The sequence below is a fragment of the Hyperoodon ampullatus genome (assembly GCF_949752795.1).
Source record: "Hyperoodon ampullatus genome assembly, chromosome: 13".
Classification (NCBI taxonomy): Eukaryota; Metazoa; Chordata; class Mammalia; order Artiodactyla; family Ziphiidae; genus Hyperoodon; species Hyperoodon ampullatus.
The window spans coordinates 9,018,133-9,038,732 of NC_136926.1; the positions used below are offsets into that span (position 1 = coordinate 9,018,133).

The 20,600-nt window shown below is 40.6% G+C and overlaps 1 protein-coding gene across 2 annotated transcripts in view; it reads left to right on the top strand.

Annotated features, from left to right (window-relative positions):
- Positions 1 to 2,017: 2,017 nt before the first annotated feature.
- The window catches only part of ATP2A2 (ATPase sarcoplasmic/endoplasmic reticulum Ca2+ transporting 2), a gene marked incomplete at both ends in the record, with an annotated part of 57,584 nt that continues 39,001 nt past the window's right edge, over positions 2,018 to 20,600 (top strand). The window contains 5 exons of one of the 2 annotated variants that reach the window (XM_079717327.1): positions 2,018 to 2,135; positions 2,809 to 2,826; positions 2,912 to 2,994; positions 10,463 to 10,567; positions 14,879 to 15,017. In XM_079717327.1, the coding sequence (XP_079573453.1) occupies positions 2,018 to 2,135; positions 2,809 to 2,826; positions 2,912 to 2,994; positions 10,463 to 10,567; positions 14,879 to 15,017 (463 nt within the window). The remainder of the gene's footprint in view (positions 2,136 to 2,808; positions 2,827 to 2,911; positions 2,995 to 10,462; positions 10,568 to 14,878; positions 15,018 to 20,600) is intronic. The other variant, XM_079717328.1, reaches the window with a different exon arrangement.

The following is a 20,600-nucleotide window of genomic DNA, read 5'->3' on the forward strand; positions in this document are numbered from 1 at the left end:
TATACCAGCCTCCACTCCTTGGAAATAATTAAACGAAATGACAAATAAAATGACGTGCCTGATTTTTTCAGCTAGGTAATGCACTGTGATTTGCATCTGTTAAAGGACTTTAAGTCTTGAAGCTGAGCCATCTGGGACAACTGAGGTGATTTTTGTTCTGCCTTGGCTCCTGTGGATGGTACACCATAGCCAAACACAAAAGTGGACTAAATGCTTCATTCTGCAACATAGTCCCTTAAGAAAACTGCCCTTTGTGGTGCGAATGTGTTCACCTTTTGCTCAAGAATTCAATGCGAAGGTCCCTTTCTCTGTTTAATTTTTTGATATTGGCAAAATTCCCTTTATCTTGCTGTTACATAGGTTTTTTTAATTTACTTTTTATTTTGTATTAGCGTATAGTTGATTTACAATGTTGTGTTAGTTTCAGGTGTACAGTTAAGTGATTTAGTTATATATATATATATATACATATATATATATATGTTTTTTTCTCAGATTCTTTTCCCATTTAGGTTATTACAGAATATTGAGAAGAGTTCCTTGTGCTATACTGTAGGTCCTTGTTGAGGTAGGTTTTCTACAGACCTCAAGAGCAAATTATCTGTGATTTAAGAATAGATTTTTGGATTAAAGTCCTTTTTTCCCCTATTGGGGAAAGGGGCAGTCTAGAAAATAGCCTTAATCAATGCCCAAGCGAGGCACCTTCTAGCACAACTCTCGCTTATTTAGCAGTTACAGTAGCGTAACCTGTGACTTCCATGCAGACGTGTTATCAAAGGCTGTGTGGGATATTAAAAACAATATGGAATGCGGTGTTCCTGAAGCGACAGATGAGGGATTTTGGCCGTGTGGGAAGTGAACTGCGGAATTCCTCCCCTCGGTTCCTAAGAGGGGCTCTGAAGTACACAGATTGGGTTGCAGAGTGCGGCCCTGGAGGGTGGAGGGCAAGGGGACGAGCCAAGGACACCAACCTCAGCGCGCTTCGTTGAAGCTCTGCGCCGACCGAGTTCGTAAGGTTCCTCGGCCTCGCCTTCCCAATCACCCACCCCAACCCGATGCCGACTCTGAAGGGTAGGCAGTTCCCTTGGGGCAGCGAATGCATGGAGCCCACGTGAGCCCTCCACCTCCCTGGGTTCTACGTCTACAGGTGGTCGAGCCGGGCGGGAAGCGAGATCCGCATTAGCCAAAGAAAGGCCGAGGGCTCTCCGCCGAACAGCCGGTCAGAACGCGCAGGGCGCGGGCACGCCGGCTTCGATCCGGGTTCCTGGGGGCGGTGCGCGGGAGGAGGCGGGGCTTGCGCGGCCGCGTGGGCGCAAGTCGCGCAGGAGGGAGGGAGCCTGAGGGAGGGGGCGGGGCCGCGCCTCCCGCGCCGCGCTGGGCCCTCTCGGCCAATGAGCGGCGTCCACATGCCGCGGCGGCGGCGAGAGGGGAGGCAGCGGCGGATAAATGCTATTAGAGCAGCCGCCGCGGAGCCGTCCCCGACGCCACCTCCTTCCCCTCCGCTGCGGTTTCCTTCACTGCTGTCGGGGGTGCAGAGCTGAGGGGACAGGGCGAGCGCGCCGCGCATCACCCCGCCGGCTCTCCTCCGTTGCTCCGTTCCGCTCTCAGGGGTCGGCCGAGCGCCCCTTCCTCCGGCCCGGGCGGGGCCGAGGATCACCTCAGGAGAACGGGGAGGGGGCCTAGGGGCCGCGGCCTGCACTCCCGGCGGGCGGTTGAGGGTGAAGGAGGCCCTCCCTTCTGACGAGGGGAGGGAGGGTCGAGAAGCCCCCCCACCGTCCAGCTGTGCCCGGGGCGGTCGCCGGCGAGGGCCGGGCTGCGAGAGGGGCGGTTGCTGGGGGAGGGGGCGCGGGGTGATTCAGCGCCCGGCGAGGCGGAAGCGCCCGGAGTAGGAGAAGGAGGGGGAAGAGGCCAGTCCGCGCCTGGGCGCCCGGGGTGGCACGAGCCCGCGGCCCGAGTGCGAGGCGGAGGCGAGGAGGCCGCGGGGACTGGAGGCGAGGCCGGCCGGGCCCCCGCAGCCATGGAGAACGCGCACACAAAGACGGTAGAGGAAGTGCTGGGTCACTTCGGCGTCAACGAGAGCACAGGGCTGAGCCTGGAGCAGGTCAAGAGGCTCAAGGAGAGATGGGGCTCCAACGGTAGGTGCCCGGCGCCGGGGCTGCAGCGGCGCCGCGCGGCTAGGCGCGGGCCCGAGAGCCAGGAAAGATGGCTGACCGAGCTCCACCTCGTGGGTCTCGGCTCCGCGCCTGCCTAGGGCTGCAGGCGGCGGTTGAGCCCGCGCGCCGGCCCCGCGGGAGAGGGGTTGCAGGCTGGGGGCGCCGGCGTCGGTTCTGCGCCTCCTCTCGACTTCCTCGTGGCTCCAGCCCTTGACCTTCCCCGCATGCAGCTAGCTCCGCGGCTTCTCACCAGCAGCAGCTGGCCCCGGCGGAGGGAGGGATGAGCCTCCTGCATCTGGGTTGAGCCCTGCGAGACATTTTCTCGTCCCTACCCGGTTTATGAGGCGTTGTAGTTGAGAATGCCTCTGACCGTTCTTGTACTACTCAAAGTTACAGAGCTGAAATGACTCCTTGTTTCAGGAGCCTTGCTTAGGTGGTGATGAGATTTCACGTTTTGGAGTAGATCAACAAATACTGCATATTTTCTTGGGGTACCATTTTGGTATGATTTCTGTTAAATATGGTTGAATGTTCATATAGGTGCGTCTTTCAAAGACCGTGATAATTTAGTAATTCTTTCTGTAAAGACAGAGTGCTAAAATGTTTTTTTTCCCCCCTCTTGACACGTTGCCTGGTGAATTTCTACATTCTACAGAGTTACCGGCTGAAGAAGGTGAGTAATCTTAACACGTTTCCTCCCCCACTTTGTGTGCTGATCTTAAGATGACATTTACAACAGATATGTTTGTTTCTAACAGGAAAAACCTTGCTGGAACTTGTGATTGAGCAGTTTGAAGACTTACTAGTTAGAATTTTATTGTTGGCAGCATGTATATCTTTTGTAAGTATAAAGAAATTTACTTTCCAAAAAGTTGAGACTATACCATAGATGAAAAACCAGGAAACAAATGTCTGTTGAGTGAGAACATTATGTTTGGAGATTTAAGCTGTTTCTTTATGTTTTGTGTGGGGTTTTGGGGGGGTGTTTTTTTTTTGATTCCCTAGGTATTTTAAATTTATAAATAAAACATTTGAAGCCATTCGCGTACAGAAAATAAATGGATGTCTGACATTGGCAGTGCAGTTAGAAATTGTTCGCAAATGCGGCAGGCAGGGTCTTATAAATTCTCGTGTTTTATCAGCTTTTAATATCAAAAAGTTCTTTATTGGAAGGCCTTTTCTGTTTCGGGTTCTTCCGTTGTGTAAGATCATACTAAGATGATGTTGGGCTCTTTGTAGTCTGTAAATAGAACTTACAAAAGGAATATTCCAGTTGCTCTCCCTTCCTGGTAATGGCAAGGTGACAGTTGTTTCTGACAGTGACAAGAATGACGGCAGTGATGGCACCACTGTTGACCAAATTTGGTCACTGACCTTTAGGGTGGTATATTTATCTAAATTGGACCCCTGTCTTGAGTGGCTCCTAGGTTGAGAGAACAAGGTTTAGTACAATTGGTTCTAGATCTTAAAAGAAAAAAAAACAAAAAACTTTTTTCATGTTTTCTATGTGCTTACCAGCTTGAGTCCTGTATGGTTGCTAAGAAACTGGTGAAATGCAAAGAACAGCAGAAGAAAGGTGATGGGGGTTGGAAAGGATAATTCTAGGTTATTATTAACATTTTTTTTGTGTTCAATATTGATTATTGCATTTTTTTTCTTGGGCATTGGACTTCGAAGTTTTCCTAAAAATGGTCATGAATAGGACACAGATGTTCCTAATCCTAACAGCATGAGATGCCTTTTGTTCTTAAAGTACAGTATTTTATTCTTATAAAAACCAAGATGGGAAGTGAAATTCACTCAGTGCGGTAACTTGTTTCAGGCTTTGCAAACTTGACACAGCTTCAAGGTTTCATTTTTGTGTGTTTGTAAGCATGCACGCCTCAGGGATCTACCTCTGTCTTTATTGACAACCTTACCCTAGAGGGCTATTTTGAGAACTAAATACACGAAGCAGTGGGCATTTCTTTACTTTAGGTGAAGGGAAAAAATTGGCAAGAGGTGAACTTTTTTGGAGTTTCTGTACGCAGATTCTGCCATGAGACTTTAATATGTCATGCCATGTTAGCCAAGTGATGTGTAGCCGTTAATAATTAATGCCTCATGAATGTTTTCTACTGTTTTCATTGAATAAAATTAAGAGAGTATCATAGCAAATCATTAAGCATCCTGAATTAATCACTCCATACCTTATACGTGTCTGTTTTTCTTGGTTGGTTAAAAAAAATTCCCCTTCAGTAAGTGGCTGCTGCTTTACCAATTCAGATAAAGGAATAGAGCTGTTTGATTAATTAGTTTCAATACATTGTCGTGGAACAAAACGAATAATGTGTTTGAGGTAGTATAATGTTTATGTTTAAGCTGGCTACATAGTTTTAAAATAGTCTCAAGCTTGGTAGTTTTAATACTGGGCTCCAGTAAGGTCATCGGGGATCTCTTAGAAGTTAATCAGCTACTATATACAAGAAAAGATAAAATAAATTTTTATTGCGTTATTTTGTGTGTGTAATTTAAGGCAGTGTTGTAACATCGGCGGCATTATTTCCAGTAGACAAGCTATTGACTATTTGGGTTGTATAGGATCTCTTGAGTGGCCAGTTTGAGTGACTTTATATTAATATTTTGAAATAATGATGAGAGTTTTACTTTGAAGTAGGGAGCTTAAATCTTCTGGGCATTTTCATATGGTTTTATTATTATTATTATTATTATTCTATTTTATTTTTTGGCTGTGCTGCACAGCTTGCAGTATCTGTAGTTCCCTGATCAGCGAATGAACTCGGCTGCAGCAGTGAAAGCCCCGAATCCTAACCACTGGAGTGCCAGGGAATTCCCTCAAACGGGTTTTTAAATAAAAGCTTTAATTTTGTTGTAAGGTAGGATGTTGGCTTTTCATAGCTTTTTAGAGCTGTATTTTGGAGTTGAAATTTGGGTTACCTTTTTGGTAACTACATGGAGTTATTGCTTAGGAAATGAACTATGTTAACATTTTTATTTTATGGGTTGCTAAACAGAAAAGTTTAAACATTTATTGTTTAGGAAGTACTGTAACTTAATTTGCTTTGATTTGTTTGATCAAGAAATTGCAGATATAAAACTTGTTGATTTTCTTCATGTGGCATTAGCACTACTGCTACATTATGCTTGACCCTTTTCATTCCACATTTCTTTACCTTTGCAAAGAGCACTGAGTTTTTTGTGGTAGTCAGTTCATTCCTATTCGTTTAAAAGGAAAAATGGTAAAATATACATGCTCTTTTGGAGAAGCAGATAGGCAGTTTTTATAATCTATATATGATACATCATCAGGTTCTGCTCAAGTTAAGAAATACTAGGCTTTAGTGATATATTTCAAATATCTAAGTAGTAAACTGTTAACCATCGTTAATATTTTGCGTTGGCAGAAAGTAGGAAACAGCATTAATGTTTTATACTTGTGACCTGTAGGGATGAAGTTTAATTAACTTGTCACTTGGATTGGAAGAAGTGAGCTATATATCTCCCATTGTATGTGAAGTAACATTAGAAATTCCTTAACTTGACATTCAGTACCTTCCTATCCTTTTCACTTTTTCTTTCCATCCCCCTTGTTCACCAACTTGGCCCTTCATATAACACATCATATGGTTGCTTAACTGGAATTCCTGTTCTTTTCTCTCTTCCCTGCTTTGTTAGGAATTGAGCGCCTTAGGTACATGGCACAAACACTGGGGATACAGCATGGAACGAAATACACGGTCTCTTACCTGGAGCTGATGTTCTAGTGGAGACAGATAAAAGTAAAATATATAATAAACTGTTGTATTGGAGATAGTGCTGTGGAAAAAAATAACATGGTTGGTGGTGGCGGAATAGGGGAGCCTGTGGAAGGAGTGCAGTTTTCAAATAGGGCAGTCAGGAGAGGCGTCTAAGGTGACAGTTACCTGAAGGAAGTGAGCTTGAGGACCATATTTGTCTCATCTGTCAGAATCATAAAGTTCTCTCTGGTAACACAATTTGCATAAGCTTCTCTACCCTTCACCCCCATTTTCCTATCTCAGCTACTTAGATTGACCCTAAAATGCTAATAAAACTTTCTTAGGCGAGGGCACTTCTCAACTTTGATTTACATTTGAATAATTTGTCTTTTCTTCCTACTGGAACCTTTGAAGGGATTCTTAATGCCTTTTAGAACCTAGGTTAGTGCTTCTTTTCTTTAATTAATTAATTTGTTTTTTATTTATTTATTTTTGGCTGCGTTGGGTCTTCGTTGCTGTGCGCGCGGGCTTTCTCTAGTTGCAGCGAGCGGGGGCTACTCTTGGTTGTGGTGTGCAGGCTTCCCATTGCGGTGGCTTCTCTTGTTGCGGGGCACGGACTCTAGGTGCGTGGGCTTCAATAGTTGCAGCACGCAGGCTCAGCAATTGTGGCTCGCGAGCTCTAGAGTGCAGGCTCAGTAGCTGTGGCTCACTAGCTGTGGCTCACAGGCTTAGTTGCTCCGCGGCATGTGGGATCTTCCCGGACCAGGACTCAAACGTGTGTCCCCTGCATTGGTAGGCGGATTCTTAAGCACTGCGCCACTAGGGAAGTCCCAGGTTAGTGCTTTTGATTTAACAAATATTTGGATGAGTTTGTGTTGATAGCATTTTCAAAATACATGAAATTTGTTTACTTTGGTTTTCTCAGTAAGATATATTCAAGAAGTATTTGATAATGTAGTGATTTAAAATTTTTCCTGTCTTTTCTTTTAATTATTTTGAAGGACAAAATGGGCAGTTTACTGATTGGTTTAAGTAATTTATTTAGAGCCTGTCTTTAAAATATGGTTTGAAAGGTGAATGTGTATGGGGTTTTTTGTTTTCTTTTAAAGAAGACTGTATTTTCAAATCTGAAAATATTGAAGAGTGTTTTCACATAAGCTTTATGTCTGGTTCACAAGAGAATCTATAGTCTAATTCATACTATTCTTTTTATAATGGCTGAAAGAATTTTTGTTTCTCACCTCAGAAAATTGCTGATTATTGGTGATACTTCCTTATTTCTGTTTCCTCTTTTTAAATTTCTTGATGTAAATTTTTTCCTTCATTGAACAAATGTTTGAGTGCCCTAAGGCATTGCCAATTTCTAAGGATACAAGGAGGATTGCAGACCTGATACATGTTTTAAGACCCTCAGTTTTAAGAATGTGCTTATGATCTCTCATTTTCTTCTTATGTTCTTGTTAAGAGCTCTGCACATTATCCTAACGTGTAGATAACTGAGTCATGGTACCATGACTGTCTCCTGGTTTATACCAGAACATCCCTTTTTACCTTGGATTAAAATTTGCTTAATTCATTAAACCCTGCTCTCTGGCACCTTTCGGCTGTACTCTCAAAAGTTATGGTGATATACACAGATCAGTCTTCCATATAACAATTAGAAGATACCCTACCCTGTCTAAAGTAACCTAGCAAGGGAATTTCCAGTGGTTAGGACTCTGCTTTCACTGCCAGGACCCAGGTTCGATCCCTGGTCAGGGAATTAAATAAATAAAGTAAAATAAAAAAATTTTTTTAATTAAATAAATAAAGTAACCTAGCAAGTGTTTACTTTGAATAGGATTGACAGGTTTGAAACTTTTGAACTTGCTGTAGCTGGATACTGTAAGCCTCAGAAGTACTGTTACTGTATTAATAGTGCAAAGCAAAGAAAGAAGAAACACTATGCCTAAAATTATACTGCAGTAGCTTTTCCTTCCACTTCCCTTTGATATTGTTAATGAGGTTGGTTACCTTTTTGCTCTCTTAATGTTTAAGTTCATAGACTGCCAGGTAGGGACTTGTACCTTAGACGTTGTATGAGATTTTGTTTTGTTTATTCATGCATTTATTCAATAAATATATAGTGAGCATCAACTATGTAACAGAGTCTTCTAGACCCCTGGGGATAGAATAGTCAACAAAAGGAAATACAAACAGATAATCCTTTATATTCAACCTTTTCTCAAAGATTTTTTAGAAACATCCTCTCTGCCCCCTGTATATTTTGTATAACTTCTGGTAACCATAATTATGAACTGACTGTACTATAATGCTAATAAGACATAATAATTTGTCACTCATCCAGTTTCCCTCTTCACTACCCCCTTCCCCATCTCATGGGATCTTCCATCGGTCAGCATCATTTTCCCATTTACACAAGAGAGGTTTTCTTTTCAATAGAACAAAATCATGAAGGACTGCACCATGTGGTTTGAACATGATTGACTGGATTGGTTCTTAGCAGTAAATGAAATACGATTCATCTTTATTTTGAGTTGTAGCACTTAATTCTTTGGGTTATTTGTGGGTTTCAAAATATTTTTTTAAATATTAGAAAATTGGTAGTTGTCGGTGTTAAGTAGGTTCAGTACTGTCCTTCCACACTAAGAGATTTGCCCACTAGTTTCTCATCAGGCAGTAATTATACATTGTACAGAATCCTCAAATAACTATGAATGCCTGTGTTTCTTACACATAAACATTTAAAGTCACATAGTGGAAGAAAAGGCTACTACATAATACAGATGAGGGTTATTGCATTATTGATAAATACCACTTGTGCAAAGGAACCACACATCTCTTGAAAAGTAGAGGTTTGGTTTGATAGTCCTGTCACTGCTTGCTTGCTTGCTTTAGTCTTTTCCTTTGTTCCAGCTTATGTGGGATATTGCTTTAAGTTTGTTCCTCAGGCCTAGCTGCCAAGAGGGAAATTCATACCCGCTTTAACAAGGTGTGAAGCTTATCTTAGAGTTGCTAATGCCTCACTGACCTTTTCTAAAGGTCCTAGTTACTCTTCAAGTTGAGCAATTTTTCTCCCCCAAGAGCTAATTAAGTTTCTTATTTCTGATATGCTCTCCTTGGCAAATGTTTGAAAGGCTAGTATCAAAGCAGCTGTGATCTTGCATCTATCAAAATTTATAACTTCCTAGAGAAGTTTTCATCCTGCCATTAGGCCTGGCCTTAACACCAGGAATGCCCAGCTGAAAGCTTGCAGGAACAATTTATATTCATTCTGGTGTTCTGCTTGCCCTGGTTCATTAGCTGTCGGTGGTGATTGGTGTCTTTCAGGACCTGGCCTTGGGTCTCCTGGTTTTTTTCCTGCTCAAATTGATATTTCTTTTGTTGGTGGTATAGTGGTGAGCATAGCTGCCTAACAAATTGATATTTGTTGTTAATTCACCGTTACCCTCGTTTACTTGCAAAATTCATGTTGGGTCTTGCCTTAATCTTTCTGGTTGTTTGCTGTTTGTGTCAAAGCTTACTTTATAGTATTCCACTAGATAAAAATGTAGTCGTCAGATGGCTTCATTATTGCCATACATCATATCTGACAATATTAAAAAGTATCAGAAATGGTGCTTTCATTGTTTACTGAATAGATCTTTTAAAGAAAAGATTTCATTGTGGAATATACAAACATTTTAAGCAGTGTTAAAAGGCAAAGGCAAATCTTACCTCCCAGGCTGTATCATAAGATACCTTTAACATCCTTTTTGGATTGGCAGTTTTCCACAAAAATTGGTTGTTAAAATTTTAACCATTTAGATGCCTCTTTTACTATGTTGTTTATTTTAAGATTCATTGTGTTGGATTCTCTCTTCTTAGGGTTGCTCAGTTAGAAAGTACAGTGTGGCTTGTGTGAACTAGAAGTTAATTCTCTGCTCATTTTTCTTGGGACAGTGTTCTGTGCCCAGGTATAACATTTTTGGATTTATGTCATCTCTGAAGTGCTGTGTTCCTATACTAGATATCATATGGAGGATAACCTTCAAAATACATCCTGATCGCAGAACAACCTTGCAGTAATGACCTTCAGCAACACCACTAAAAATATGTGGGACATTAGCAGTTTATATACTCTAATTTTGAGTCAATGATTAAGTTGTTTTTACTATGAATTTGTGCCACATAGGTATTGTTTGATGTGAATATTAACCAAATTAACAAAGTTTCATGATTGCCTTTTGCTTTAACAAAATCAGGAATTTGTTTTATTTCTTTTGAAAAATATACACAGAAAATGAATGGGATTTAGTTCCCAAAAGTATTTGTTTTGGATTTTAAACCAATTATTACATGAAAAAATAAATTAGTTCTTAAGGGTATTATTAAGAAGTTTATAGTTTTGAGTCTTAAGAATTATTGGGAACAAGATATAAGCTTGTTGTTTATGTCATTACATTTTGCTACCTTTTGTTTCTAAGGATAGTAAGAAAAGAGATTTTATGTATCATAATAATTCCTTTAATGCCAGCCACTTTTTGTTGTAAGAACACATTACAATTCTAACGCATGCCATTTCTCTTTTAGGTTTTGGCTTGGTTTGAAGAAGGTGAAGAAACAATTACAGCTTTTGTAGAACCCTTTGTGATTTTACTTATATTAGTAGCCAATGCAATTGTGGGTGTATGGCAGGTAAGCAAAAATTCCTGCAGTGCAAAATTTTGGTAATTTACGTAAGTGATTTAAACTGTGTTAAAATAATCTGTGGAACTACATGTGTTTTTTATCTGTTAATTTATTTAATGGCAAAATTTTAGACCTCATGCATATATACTTTGCTGTTAAAATTGCTCATCGTTCATGGTAGCATGGAATTAAGAACAGTGGATAAAGAAGCTACTTAAGGAAAACCAGAAAATTTGACAACCAGTATTCTCTTTATATTTTCTAGCTGCTTCCTATGAAAAACTTTTATTCTCCTTGGGGTGTGTGTGTGTATTTAGCTATAAAAATTGTTTAAATCCTAAATAATTTTACCTTCAGAGCATATTCCTGGCTATTTTCCCTTAACTGCCCAGTACCCAGGCCTTTCTTATTCACAGAATGGAAGCTAATTTTACTACAGAAACGTAACGGGATCACACGTCTGCCCCATATTTGCATGATTGGCCTTCTGCAGATAGCTAGTTTGCGAATTTAACTTTTTTAAGACTGTGGATGTTAGGTTTTTGTTTTTGATATATTTTAACAAACCCAGACTAATATTTCACATTCATCTTTTTACTTTTGGCTGCGTTGGGTCTTCTTTGCTGTGTGCAGGCTTCCTCTAGTTGCGGTGAGCGGGGGCTACTCTTCGTTGCAGTGCGGTGGCTTCTCTTGTTGCGGAGCGCAGGCTTCAGTAGTTGTGGCTTGCGGGCTCTAGAGTGCAGGCTCAGTAGTTGTGGCACATGGGCTTAGTTACTTCGCGGCATGTGGGATCTTCCCGGACCAGGGATCAAACCCGTGTCCCCTGCATTGGCAGGCAGATTCTTAATCACTGTGCCACCGGGGAAGTCCCTCTCATTCATCTTTTAAGTATTGATCTTTTAGATGTTTGATAGATATAGTCACCTCTCTCAGGACTAAAATAGAGTGCATCTGTCATTCTTAAAGTGGAAGCATCTTATAAACATATTTAGTCCTATTGGAATTGTAAACTTCTGATCTTATTAATAAACATGAAGGCCTTTATGTGGTGAGCTCATTTAGAAGGAAGCCTACTTAGAACAAATTTTTAATTGTGCCACATTTGATTTTTTTAAATTGCTTTTATTTAAATAGAAATGATCTTTTTGTGAATAATTTAGGCAAAAGAAACAATATATAGCATTAGATTGTCCTTCTCAAGTTAGTCATATGCATTTTTAAATTAATTTGTATCAGTTACATAGTAGATACCTCATATATATTCCCATTTCATGCTTAGAGTGATTTTGTAAGGCAGATGATATTCCCATTGGACAGATGTGACATAGAAGTTCAGAGTGATTGACTTATCAAAGGCCATACAGATAGTACATACATAGAGCATCTGGGATTTATATCCAGGGCCCGGCTGATCTGAACTCCAAAGTAAAATTCTACAGCAATTTTCACAGGACTTTTAGATATGTCTTAGCTTAAAGAAAAGAGTAATATTTTTGATGGATATCCTATTACATAATATACAGAAGGGTATGAGCAATAAATACTATAGGGTTCTTGCTTTCTGGAAGTAATGAAAGTTATAATTATAGTGTAAGGTAGTATTTGGGAGGGGTGGGGCATGTATTTCTGATCAGTGTCATCAAGGAAGGCTGACAAGCAATTGGGGGAACTATAAAGAAATGGGACTTTTGTGGGTTGAAGCTGGGGAGAATATTCCAGAGAGGGGGTGGCATGAGCAGAGAGGTACAAAGTGTGTTTGAGGAATGACATTTAGACCTATTTAGGTTTGAGTGGAGGAGGTAGGAGTTGTAACTTTTAGAACAAAGGAAACCTTAGAAGGTCTTCTAAGTTTTTGTTCGTAGTAAGTTAGATATATTTGTTTTTCCCCAAGCTGACCTGTTTTTTGTTGTTTGTTTGTTTTTGTTTTTTTAAATAAATTTATTTATGTTTGGCTGTGTTGGGTCTTTGTTGCTTCACGTGGGCTTTCTCTAGTTGCGGTGAGTGGGGGCTACTCTTCGTTGAGGTGCGGTGGCTTCTCTTGTTGCGGAGCACGGGCTCTAGGTGGGTGGGCTCAGTAGTTGTGGCTCGCAGCCTCTAGAGCGCAGGCCCAGTAGTTGTGGCGCACGGGCTTAGTTGCTCCGCGGTATGTGGGATCTTCCTGGACCAGGGCTAGAACCTGTTTCCCCTGCATTGGCAGGCAGATGCTTAACCACTGCGCCACCAGGGAAGTCCTCCTGATTTTTAATGTGGAACATTTTTTTTTTTTAAGTCTTAATTGAATTTGTTACAATATTGCTTCTGTTCTGTGTTTTGGTTTTTTGGCCACAAGGCATGTGGGATCTTAGCTCCCTGACCAGGGATCGAACCTGCACCCCCTGCATTGGAAGGCAAAGTCTTAACCATTGGACCACCAGGGAAGTCCCTCCCTGATTTTTAATAGAAGCAAAATACAGTGCTCCTGGACATCTTAACTTTGGTCAGTCCAATTAAACTCTACCTGACATGACCTCGAGGAAAGAGAAAAAAATAAAACTGCCACAATTCATACATTCAGGGGGGAAAATCCTGAGGAAGAAGTTTCAAATTTTTCAAATTTGAATAATTGAATAGCAGCAATGCTCAGAATTTATTCTTTCTACAGTATCAGTAACATTTGAACTTAATCTGAAGGACCTTTTAGCAGTGACATTAATTAGAGTTAGATATGCTGGTATTTCTGTTAATCATAAGGTGATACAGATAGACTCATTCTTTAAGCAGATCTGATTGGGATTTAAATTATTTTTATCATGAACTTTCCAAATTTAAGGTTTCCTGTACTTTCTCAGGAATGCATACATAAAAAGTTAGACACATGCCATTAGCTTTCAGTTTTGTGTCATCTAAATTCTCTTTAAGCAGGTTTGGGGACTTAATTTTTACCACAGTGTGAAAAATGAGATTGCATGGTATCGAGCATAAATTTTATCCAAATAAAGGTTAAACTGAAGAGCTTTAGATTGGAGGGCAAAGATGTGAGAGAAATGAAAGAATTATTTCCTTTGTCCACTGAGTAACCTCGACTGGGTGTGTGCTTTGTAGATTTGCTCCTTCTAATTGCTTATTTTTTTTAATTAATTAATTTTATTTTATATTTATTTTTAGCTGAGTTGGGTCTTCGTTGCTCTGTGCGGACTTTCTCTAGTTGCAGTGAGCAGGGGCTGCTCTTCGTTGTGGAGTGTGGGTTCTCATTGCGGTGGCTCCTCTTGTTGCAGAGCACAAGCTCTAGGCGCGGGGGCTTCAATAGTTGTGGCACACGGGCTCAGTAGTTGTGGCTTGCAGGCTCTAGAGTGCAGGCTCAGTAGTTGTGGCGCACAGGCTTAGTTGCTCCGCGGCACGTGGGATCTTTCCGGACCAGGGCTCAAATCTGTGTCCCCTGCGTTGGCAAGCGGATTCTTAACCACTGCGCCACCAGGGAAGTCCTAATTGCTTATCTTCTAAAAGGAGAAAAGGCAAATTTCACACATACTCCCCCACCGCCCCCCAAAGGAACTTTCCCTTAGCTTTTTTTTTCAACATGGCTCATTTTAATTCTGCATCTTTCATCTTGAAATTAGGAAATAAAAATTGTGTGTGACTAAGTCTTGACATGTTCATATATAATATTATGGTAAATATGGTATGTGACTGGCAGTGCTTCCGGCCACTTATTGGTCTTTAGTACTGGTGAGAGATTTAGAATTTGTGAGACGTAACTGGATTTTCTTAATTCATCACTCAAAGCATTTACTGTGTGCCAAAACACAATCTAAGCATTCTACACATAGCTTGTAAATCCTCACAACCCTTGAGGGTGGGTACTGTTAGTGTCCTGGTTTTGTAGGCCATAAAGCTGTGTGTCATGTAACTTATCCACAGTCACATAGCTTTTGAGTGCAAAAGCCTGGGTTGAGCCTGGGCAGTCCAACCCCAGACCATCACCTTTCATGGGGGTCAAGATTGATTTAATGATGTGAGTGTGTGAAGCTGAAGGTGAGGGCCATGTTGCACAGTGTGCATAGGGACAGCAGGTTCTAAAAACTGCTTCTTTCCATTGATTTTTATCTCCTTACCCTTCTTCGGGTGCTTATTTTTTCATTTTTAATACAAAATCATAAGGGCCTAGTGTTACTCCCTTAAGATGTGAATCATTTATTACAAATGTCATTAATATGCATCTCCTGTGTTTTTTCTTTTTAAGTTTAGTTTACAACTCTAAAATTTGATTCCTAGGGCTATAAACACTTGGCAGTGGCAGGCTGTATTTACTACTGTTATCTTTTGTTTTCTTTTTTACAGGAAAGAAATGCTGAAAATGCAATCGAAGCCCTTAAGGAGTATGAGCCTGAAATGGGCAAAGTGTATCGACAAGACAGGAAGAGTGTACAGCGGATTAAAGCTAAAGACATAGTTCCTGGTGATATTGTAGAAATTGCTGGTGAGTTGAGTTTGTCATTTTTATTTTAGGTTGTATATCTGAATACAGTCCTTTTCTGAAAGCTCATACTTAAGAGTTTTAAAAGTTAGGCTCATGTGTATCAATTACGTTAACAGATTTTTAGTGCTATCCAAATGAATCAGGTTTTCTGTAAAATTTTCAGTGTTTTGGCACCTCCCTTCATGTTGATAAGTGTTTTTCTTTTTTTTTTAAACAAGGTGTTTTGAATTATTGTGCTTATTACTTTTAGTACATTGTGGAACACTAGTGCTGGTGAGATAATGAACTTAATCTTGATTTGACAGTTAGTTGTAGTGAGCAGTTTGTAGAATACTAGTTAATGGCTACATAGTTTTTCCTCTTTTGGTTCTTGGCACAAATAGGTCAAACTTGGAACCGTCAAACCTAGTTGATGGCTAAGGGTAATCTCATGAGTTTAAAAGCTCTACTTAAGAATACTTTGACATTACACTGAGCTAGGGATCTTAGCCAGGGATCCAGGTTTGGGCTTTAAAAAGTTAGTGAATCCACTGCAGTGCCAGAGCTCTACACAGATCTCAAAACGGTCCTCCTTGCTATAGGTCAATGCCATGTTTTCAAGCAACCCAGAATGCCCCTGGAGCCAATCAGAACTGTGTAATCTTTTTGCTGGGGAATTATTACATTGGGTTATTCAAATCATTGTGGTTTTTCACACCCTTCTGAGCTCAGAATACTTGTTTTCTTTTTGTGAATTGTCTCATAGTAACACCTTTACACTGACTTGTGGGGAAAGTGTGCTTTGTCTTACTCATTGTAATGAGAATTCAGTGCTGAGTCTCCTGGCCTGTGCTCTACAGTTTTGGCCTTTGAAACTAAATTACCAGGACTTCCCTGGTGGTCCAGTGGTTAAGACTCTGCCCTCCCAATGCAGGGGGCCCGGGTTCGATCCCTGGTCAGGGAAACTAGATCTTGCATGCTGCCTGGCGCGGCCGAAAAAACAAACAGAAGAAAAACAAAAGTAAATTACCTTGTCATAGGTCTTCCAGAAAAAGAATAGTGTTGCCTGTGTACCCACACGTTGATTACTTAGGACAGCAAAGTTTGTATAAATGACCTAACAGCTTGCTTAATAGTGTTAACAAAAGTACAACTCAGAATGAAGTGTTTTGGCCAGTGGATTTTTTAAACTTAATTTTGACATAATTTCAGACTTAAAAATTGCAAGACTAGTAAGAGTTCCCATTTAGCTTTTACCCAGATTCTCCAAATGTTTGTTATCACATGTGCATTATCCTCTTTCAGTCTGTATCTATACATTCACACATTTTTGTGTGAACTATTTGAGAGTAAGTTGCAGAAATGATGTCTCTTTACTCCTAAATACTTGAGTGATTATTTTATAAAATTTAGAGCATTCTTTTAATATGATTCCAGTTAACTACTGAAAGTAGATAACAGTATTATATCATTTTTAAAATCTGTAGACCTTATTTAGATTTAACCATTTGTCACCATAGATTTTACAGCAAAAATATGACTTAGAGAGGGAATTCTGGTGGTGATGTAGGAAGTAGGTCAAAATGGGAAGGCTGGAGATAGGTAAGAGCTAATGAGAGCAAACAATAATGAAGGCTGTAGCATTAAGAATAACGAGGGGAAGATTTTGAGTTTATAAGTAGGAGTTTTAAAGCAAGGGTCCACATCAGAATTATCTGGGGACCCTCCTTAAAAGTTTTTACCAGGTCTCAACCCAAAGTATTAACTCTGAATCTCCCTTGGGCAAGGAATTACAGCCATGTATAGTTTGAAAAGTGAGCCTCAGGTTTAGGTGCCAAGCAACAGGTTTTGATAACTTAATAGATATTGGGGTGGATGTGAAGTAGGGTGTGGCATCAAAGATACTGGCAGGATATCTAGTTCAGGTGCCCAGGTGGTGATGGTGCTAGTAACTGAGGAAGGAAACATTAGAGGAAGATAGTTTGTCTTTCCACAAATATATATGTGGTCAGTGCACTTGCAGATCACCTAAATATTGCACAAGATTCTTTTTGACTTTGTATGTTTCCCAGTTTTCCAGCTTAGTCTGGTAATATACTTTCAGCCTGTCAAATTAAGATATTGTAAGAATTTTTTGTGCTAGTTAAGCTATTTCAGTATATTCAATCTATCTGAAAACGTAGAGAAATCACCCCCAAAAGTGTTTATCCTTGGCTTGCATCAGTAGATAGCAGTGGTTTACAGCGTCAGAGGAAGCTGTAACCTTGATCCTCAAAGCATCATCTTCCCTTTTGAAGGAATAAACTAAGACCAGCTTCTCTTCAATGGAGGTGGTTTTGGTTTCTCTTTTCTCTGAATTCTGGTTCTCTCCTGTCTTTCCTATCTCAGTAAGTCACTCTTACCACCTAGTTAACTGAGAGAAACTTGGGAATCATCTTGATTCTTTCCTCTTTTATTCTGTCTCTAAGACCAGTTGATTCTGTCTCCAAAACACACCCAAATTTGTTTACTACTTTTTCCTCAGTCACCACACCAGTCCCACCATCTCCTCACACTGACATTGTCATTGTGTCCTAACGAGGCTCTGCCTTCCTTTACTGTTTTCTTTCCACACAGAAGCCAGAGTTTCCTAAAGGTCATGTTTATTCACTTGCTAAAACACTTCAGTGGCTTCTTTCTTGCACCAGAAATATAAATTTTTTTCTTTGACCCTAAATGACCTTGCATTGTATAGCTTCTGCTTGCTTCTGTGATTTCATCTTATGCAACTCCCTATGCTCTAGCCATACGGGACTCTTTTTTTTTTTTTTTTTTTTGCTGAGTTGGGTCTTTGTTGCTGCGCCCGGGCTTTCTCTAGTTGTGGCTAGCGGGGGCTACTCTTCATTGCAGTGCGTGGGCTTCTCGTTGTGGAGCACAGGCTCTAGGTGCACGGGCTTCAGTGGTTGTGGTGCGTGGGCTCTAGAGTGCTAGAGTGCAGGCTCAGTAGTTGTGGCGCACAGGCTTAGTTGCTCTGTGGCTCGTGGGATCTTCTCGGACCAGGGCTCAAACCCATGTCTCCTGCATTGGCAGATGGATTCTTAACTACTGTGCCACCAGGGCAGTCCCTATATAGTGTTTTTTTGGTTTGTTTTTTTAAGCATTTCTTAATTTTTAAAAAAAATATTTCTTTTGTTTTATTTATTTTGGGCTGCATTGGGTCTTCATTGCTGTGCACAGGATTTTCCTAGCTGTGGTGAATGGGGGCTACTCTTCGTTGTGGTGCACAGGGCCTCATTGCGGTGGCTTCTCTTGTTGCAGAGCACGGGCTCTAGGCACGCGGGCTTCAGGAGTTGTGGATCGCCAGCTCTAGAGCGCAGGCTCAGTAGTTGTGGCACACGGGCTTAGTTGCTCTGCAGCATGTGGGGTCTTCCTGGACCAGGGCTTGAACCTGTGTCCCCTGCATTGGCAGGTGGATTCTTAACCACTGCACCACCAGGGAAGCCCTATGTAGTGTTTTATATGTTGCATTTGATAGTTTAGGAAGGACAGATGATGATTGATCCATAGTATGTGTGACATAGGAGTAGTATCCCTTTCCTATTTTTATTTTTTTATATTGTGGTAGAATATACATAATACAAAGCTTACCTTTTTAACCATTCTTGAGTATACAGTTCTGTGGCATTAAGTATATTCACATCATTGTGCAGCTGTCACCACTATTCATCTCCAGAACTTTTTCATCTTCCCAGACTGAAACTCTGTTGCCATTGAACAGTAATTTCTCTTTACCTCCCTTCCCCTAGATCCTGGCAGCTACTGCCTTTTTTTTTTAATTGATTGATTGATTGATTGATTGATTGATTGCTGCATTGGGTCTTTGTTGCTGCACACGGCCTTCTCATTGTGGTGGCTTCTCCCGCCGTGGAGCTCGGGCTTCAGTAGTCGTGGCTCACTGCCTTCAGTAGTTGTGGCTCACGGGCTCTAGAGCACAGGCTCAGTCGTTGTGGAGCACGGGCCTAGTTGCTCCGCGGCATGTGGGATGCCCCCGGACCAGGGACCAAACCCGTGTCACCTGCATTGGCAGGCGGATTCCCAACCACTGCGCCACCAGGGAAGCCCCACTGCCTTTCTTTTAATATTCAAAAAATATATATTAAAACATGAGTTTAAATCCCTCATCTTAGGTGAATCTACTTATTACCAATAGTAATTGTTCTAAGCAGTACACATACTCAACCCTATTCCGATTTCACCTGGTTTTGAATCCTTTGTGAGGAGTCTACAGGTCCTGATAGTTAACACTTTTTTCCTCCAACTCTTCCCCCACTGTGTACTAATTGCTAAAAGCATATGCAATGCTTAGGCATTGGGCTCTTGTATACTACTCTTTTTTGAATTTTGACCATTCTGAGGGATGCTGAACAGAGGTGGTAACTAGTTTTAGATAGATATGAGCATCTAGTTTTAGATAGATATGAACATTTTATTAAACACTATTGTCATACTACTAGGCAGCGAGCAGGAGTGTGTCACACTGATCATTGAAATCTTCTTGCTGAGCATGTAACAAGCTCTCAGTGAGTAATAAATGAAACTTGAAATCGGAGGTATGGAGTAGGTTTAGCTAATGTAAACCTGCTTACTGTGCAGTTTCTGTGCAGAATAGATAATTTGAAGTCTCTATGCATAAGTTCAATAATAATGAAGCTTAAAGTGTGTGCCAGATACAGTGATAAACTTGCTAGTGCTTGGTTTTTAACCATCAACCACTCTATGGGGTGCATACTGTTAGTCATATTTTACAATTGAAACTGAGTCTTTGTGGTTTATTGCTTCTGTCTTCAACTGTATTTAATTTGCTAGAGTATATACAGTATCCTTAGTGAATGTGTACATATTTCATATATCACTTTGTTGGAGGCCTAGTTTACAATTTTTTTAAAATGGCTTTATTGAGATATAAGTCACATGCCATAATATACACTCCTTTAAAGTGTGTAATTAAGTGGTTTTTAGTATATTCAGAGTTTTACAGTCATTACCACTGTCTAATTTCAGAACATCTTCCTCCAAAAAGAAAACCCTATACCCATTAGCAATCACTTCCTCTGCCCATCTTTCCCCAGTCCCTGGCAACCACAATTTTTTTTAGGGATTTGCTTATTCTGGATATTGCATATAAATGGAATCATACAATAAATGCCCTTTTTAGACTGGCTTCTTTCACTTAGTATGTTCTCAGGATTCATGTATGTTGTAGCATGTATCATATAGTTCATTCATGTGTATACTGTATTCTTTATGGCTCAGTAATATTCCATGGTTTAGGTGTGCCACATTTTGTTTATTCATTCATCAGTTCATGGGTATTTGAGTGGTTTTCCCCTTTCTGGCTATTATGCTACTGTGAACATTCAAGTACAATTTTTGTGTGAACATATGCTTTCACTCTCTTAGATACATACCTAGACATGGAATTGCTGGAGCTTATGGTGACTCAAAGTTTAACATTTTGAGGAACTTCCCAACTGTTTTCCAAAGTGATTGCATCATTTTACATTCCACCAGCAATGTATATAGGTTCCATTTCCTCCACATCCTCATCAACACTTGTCTTTTTTA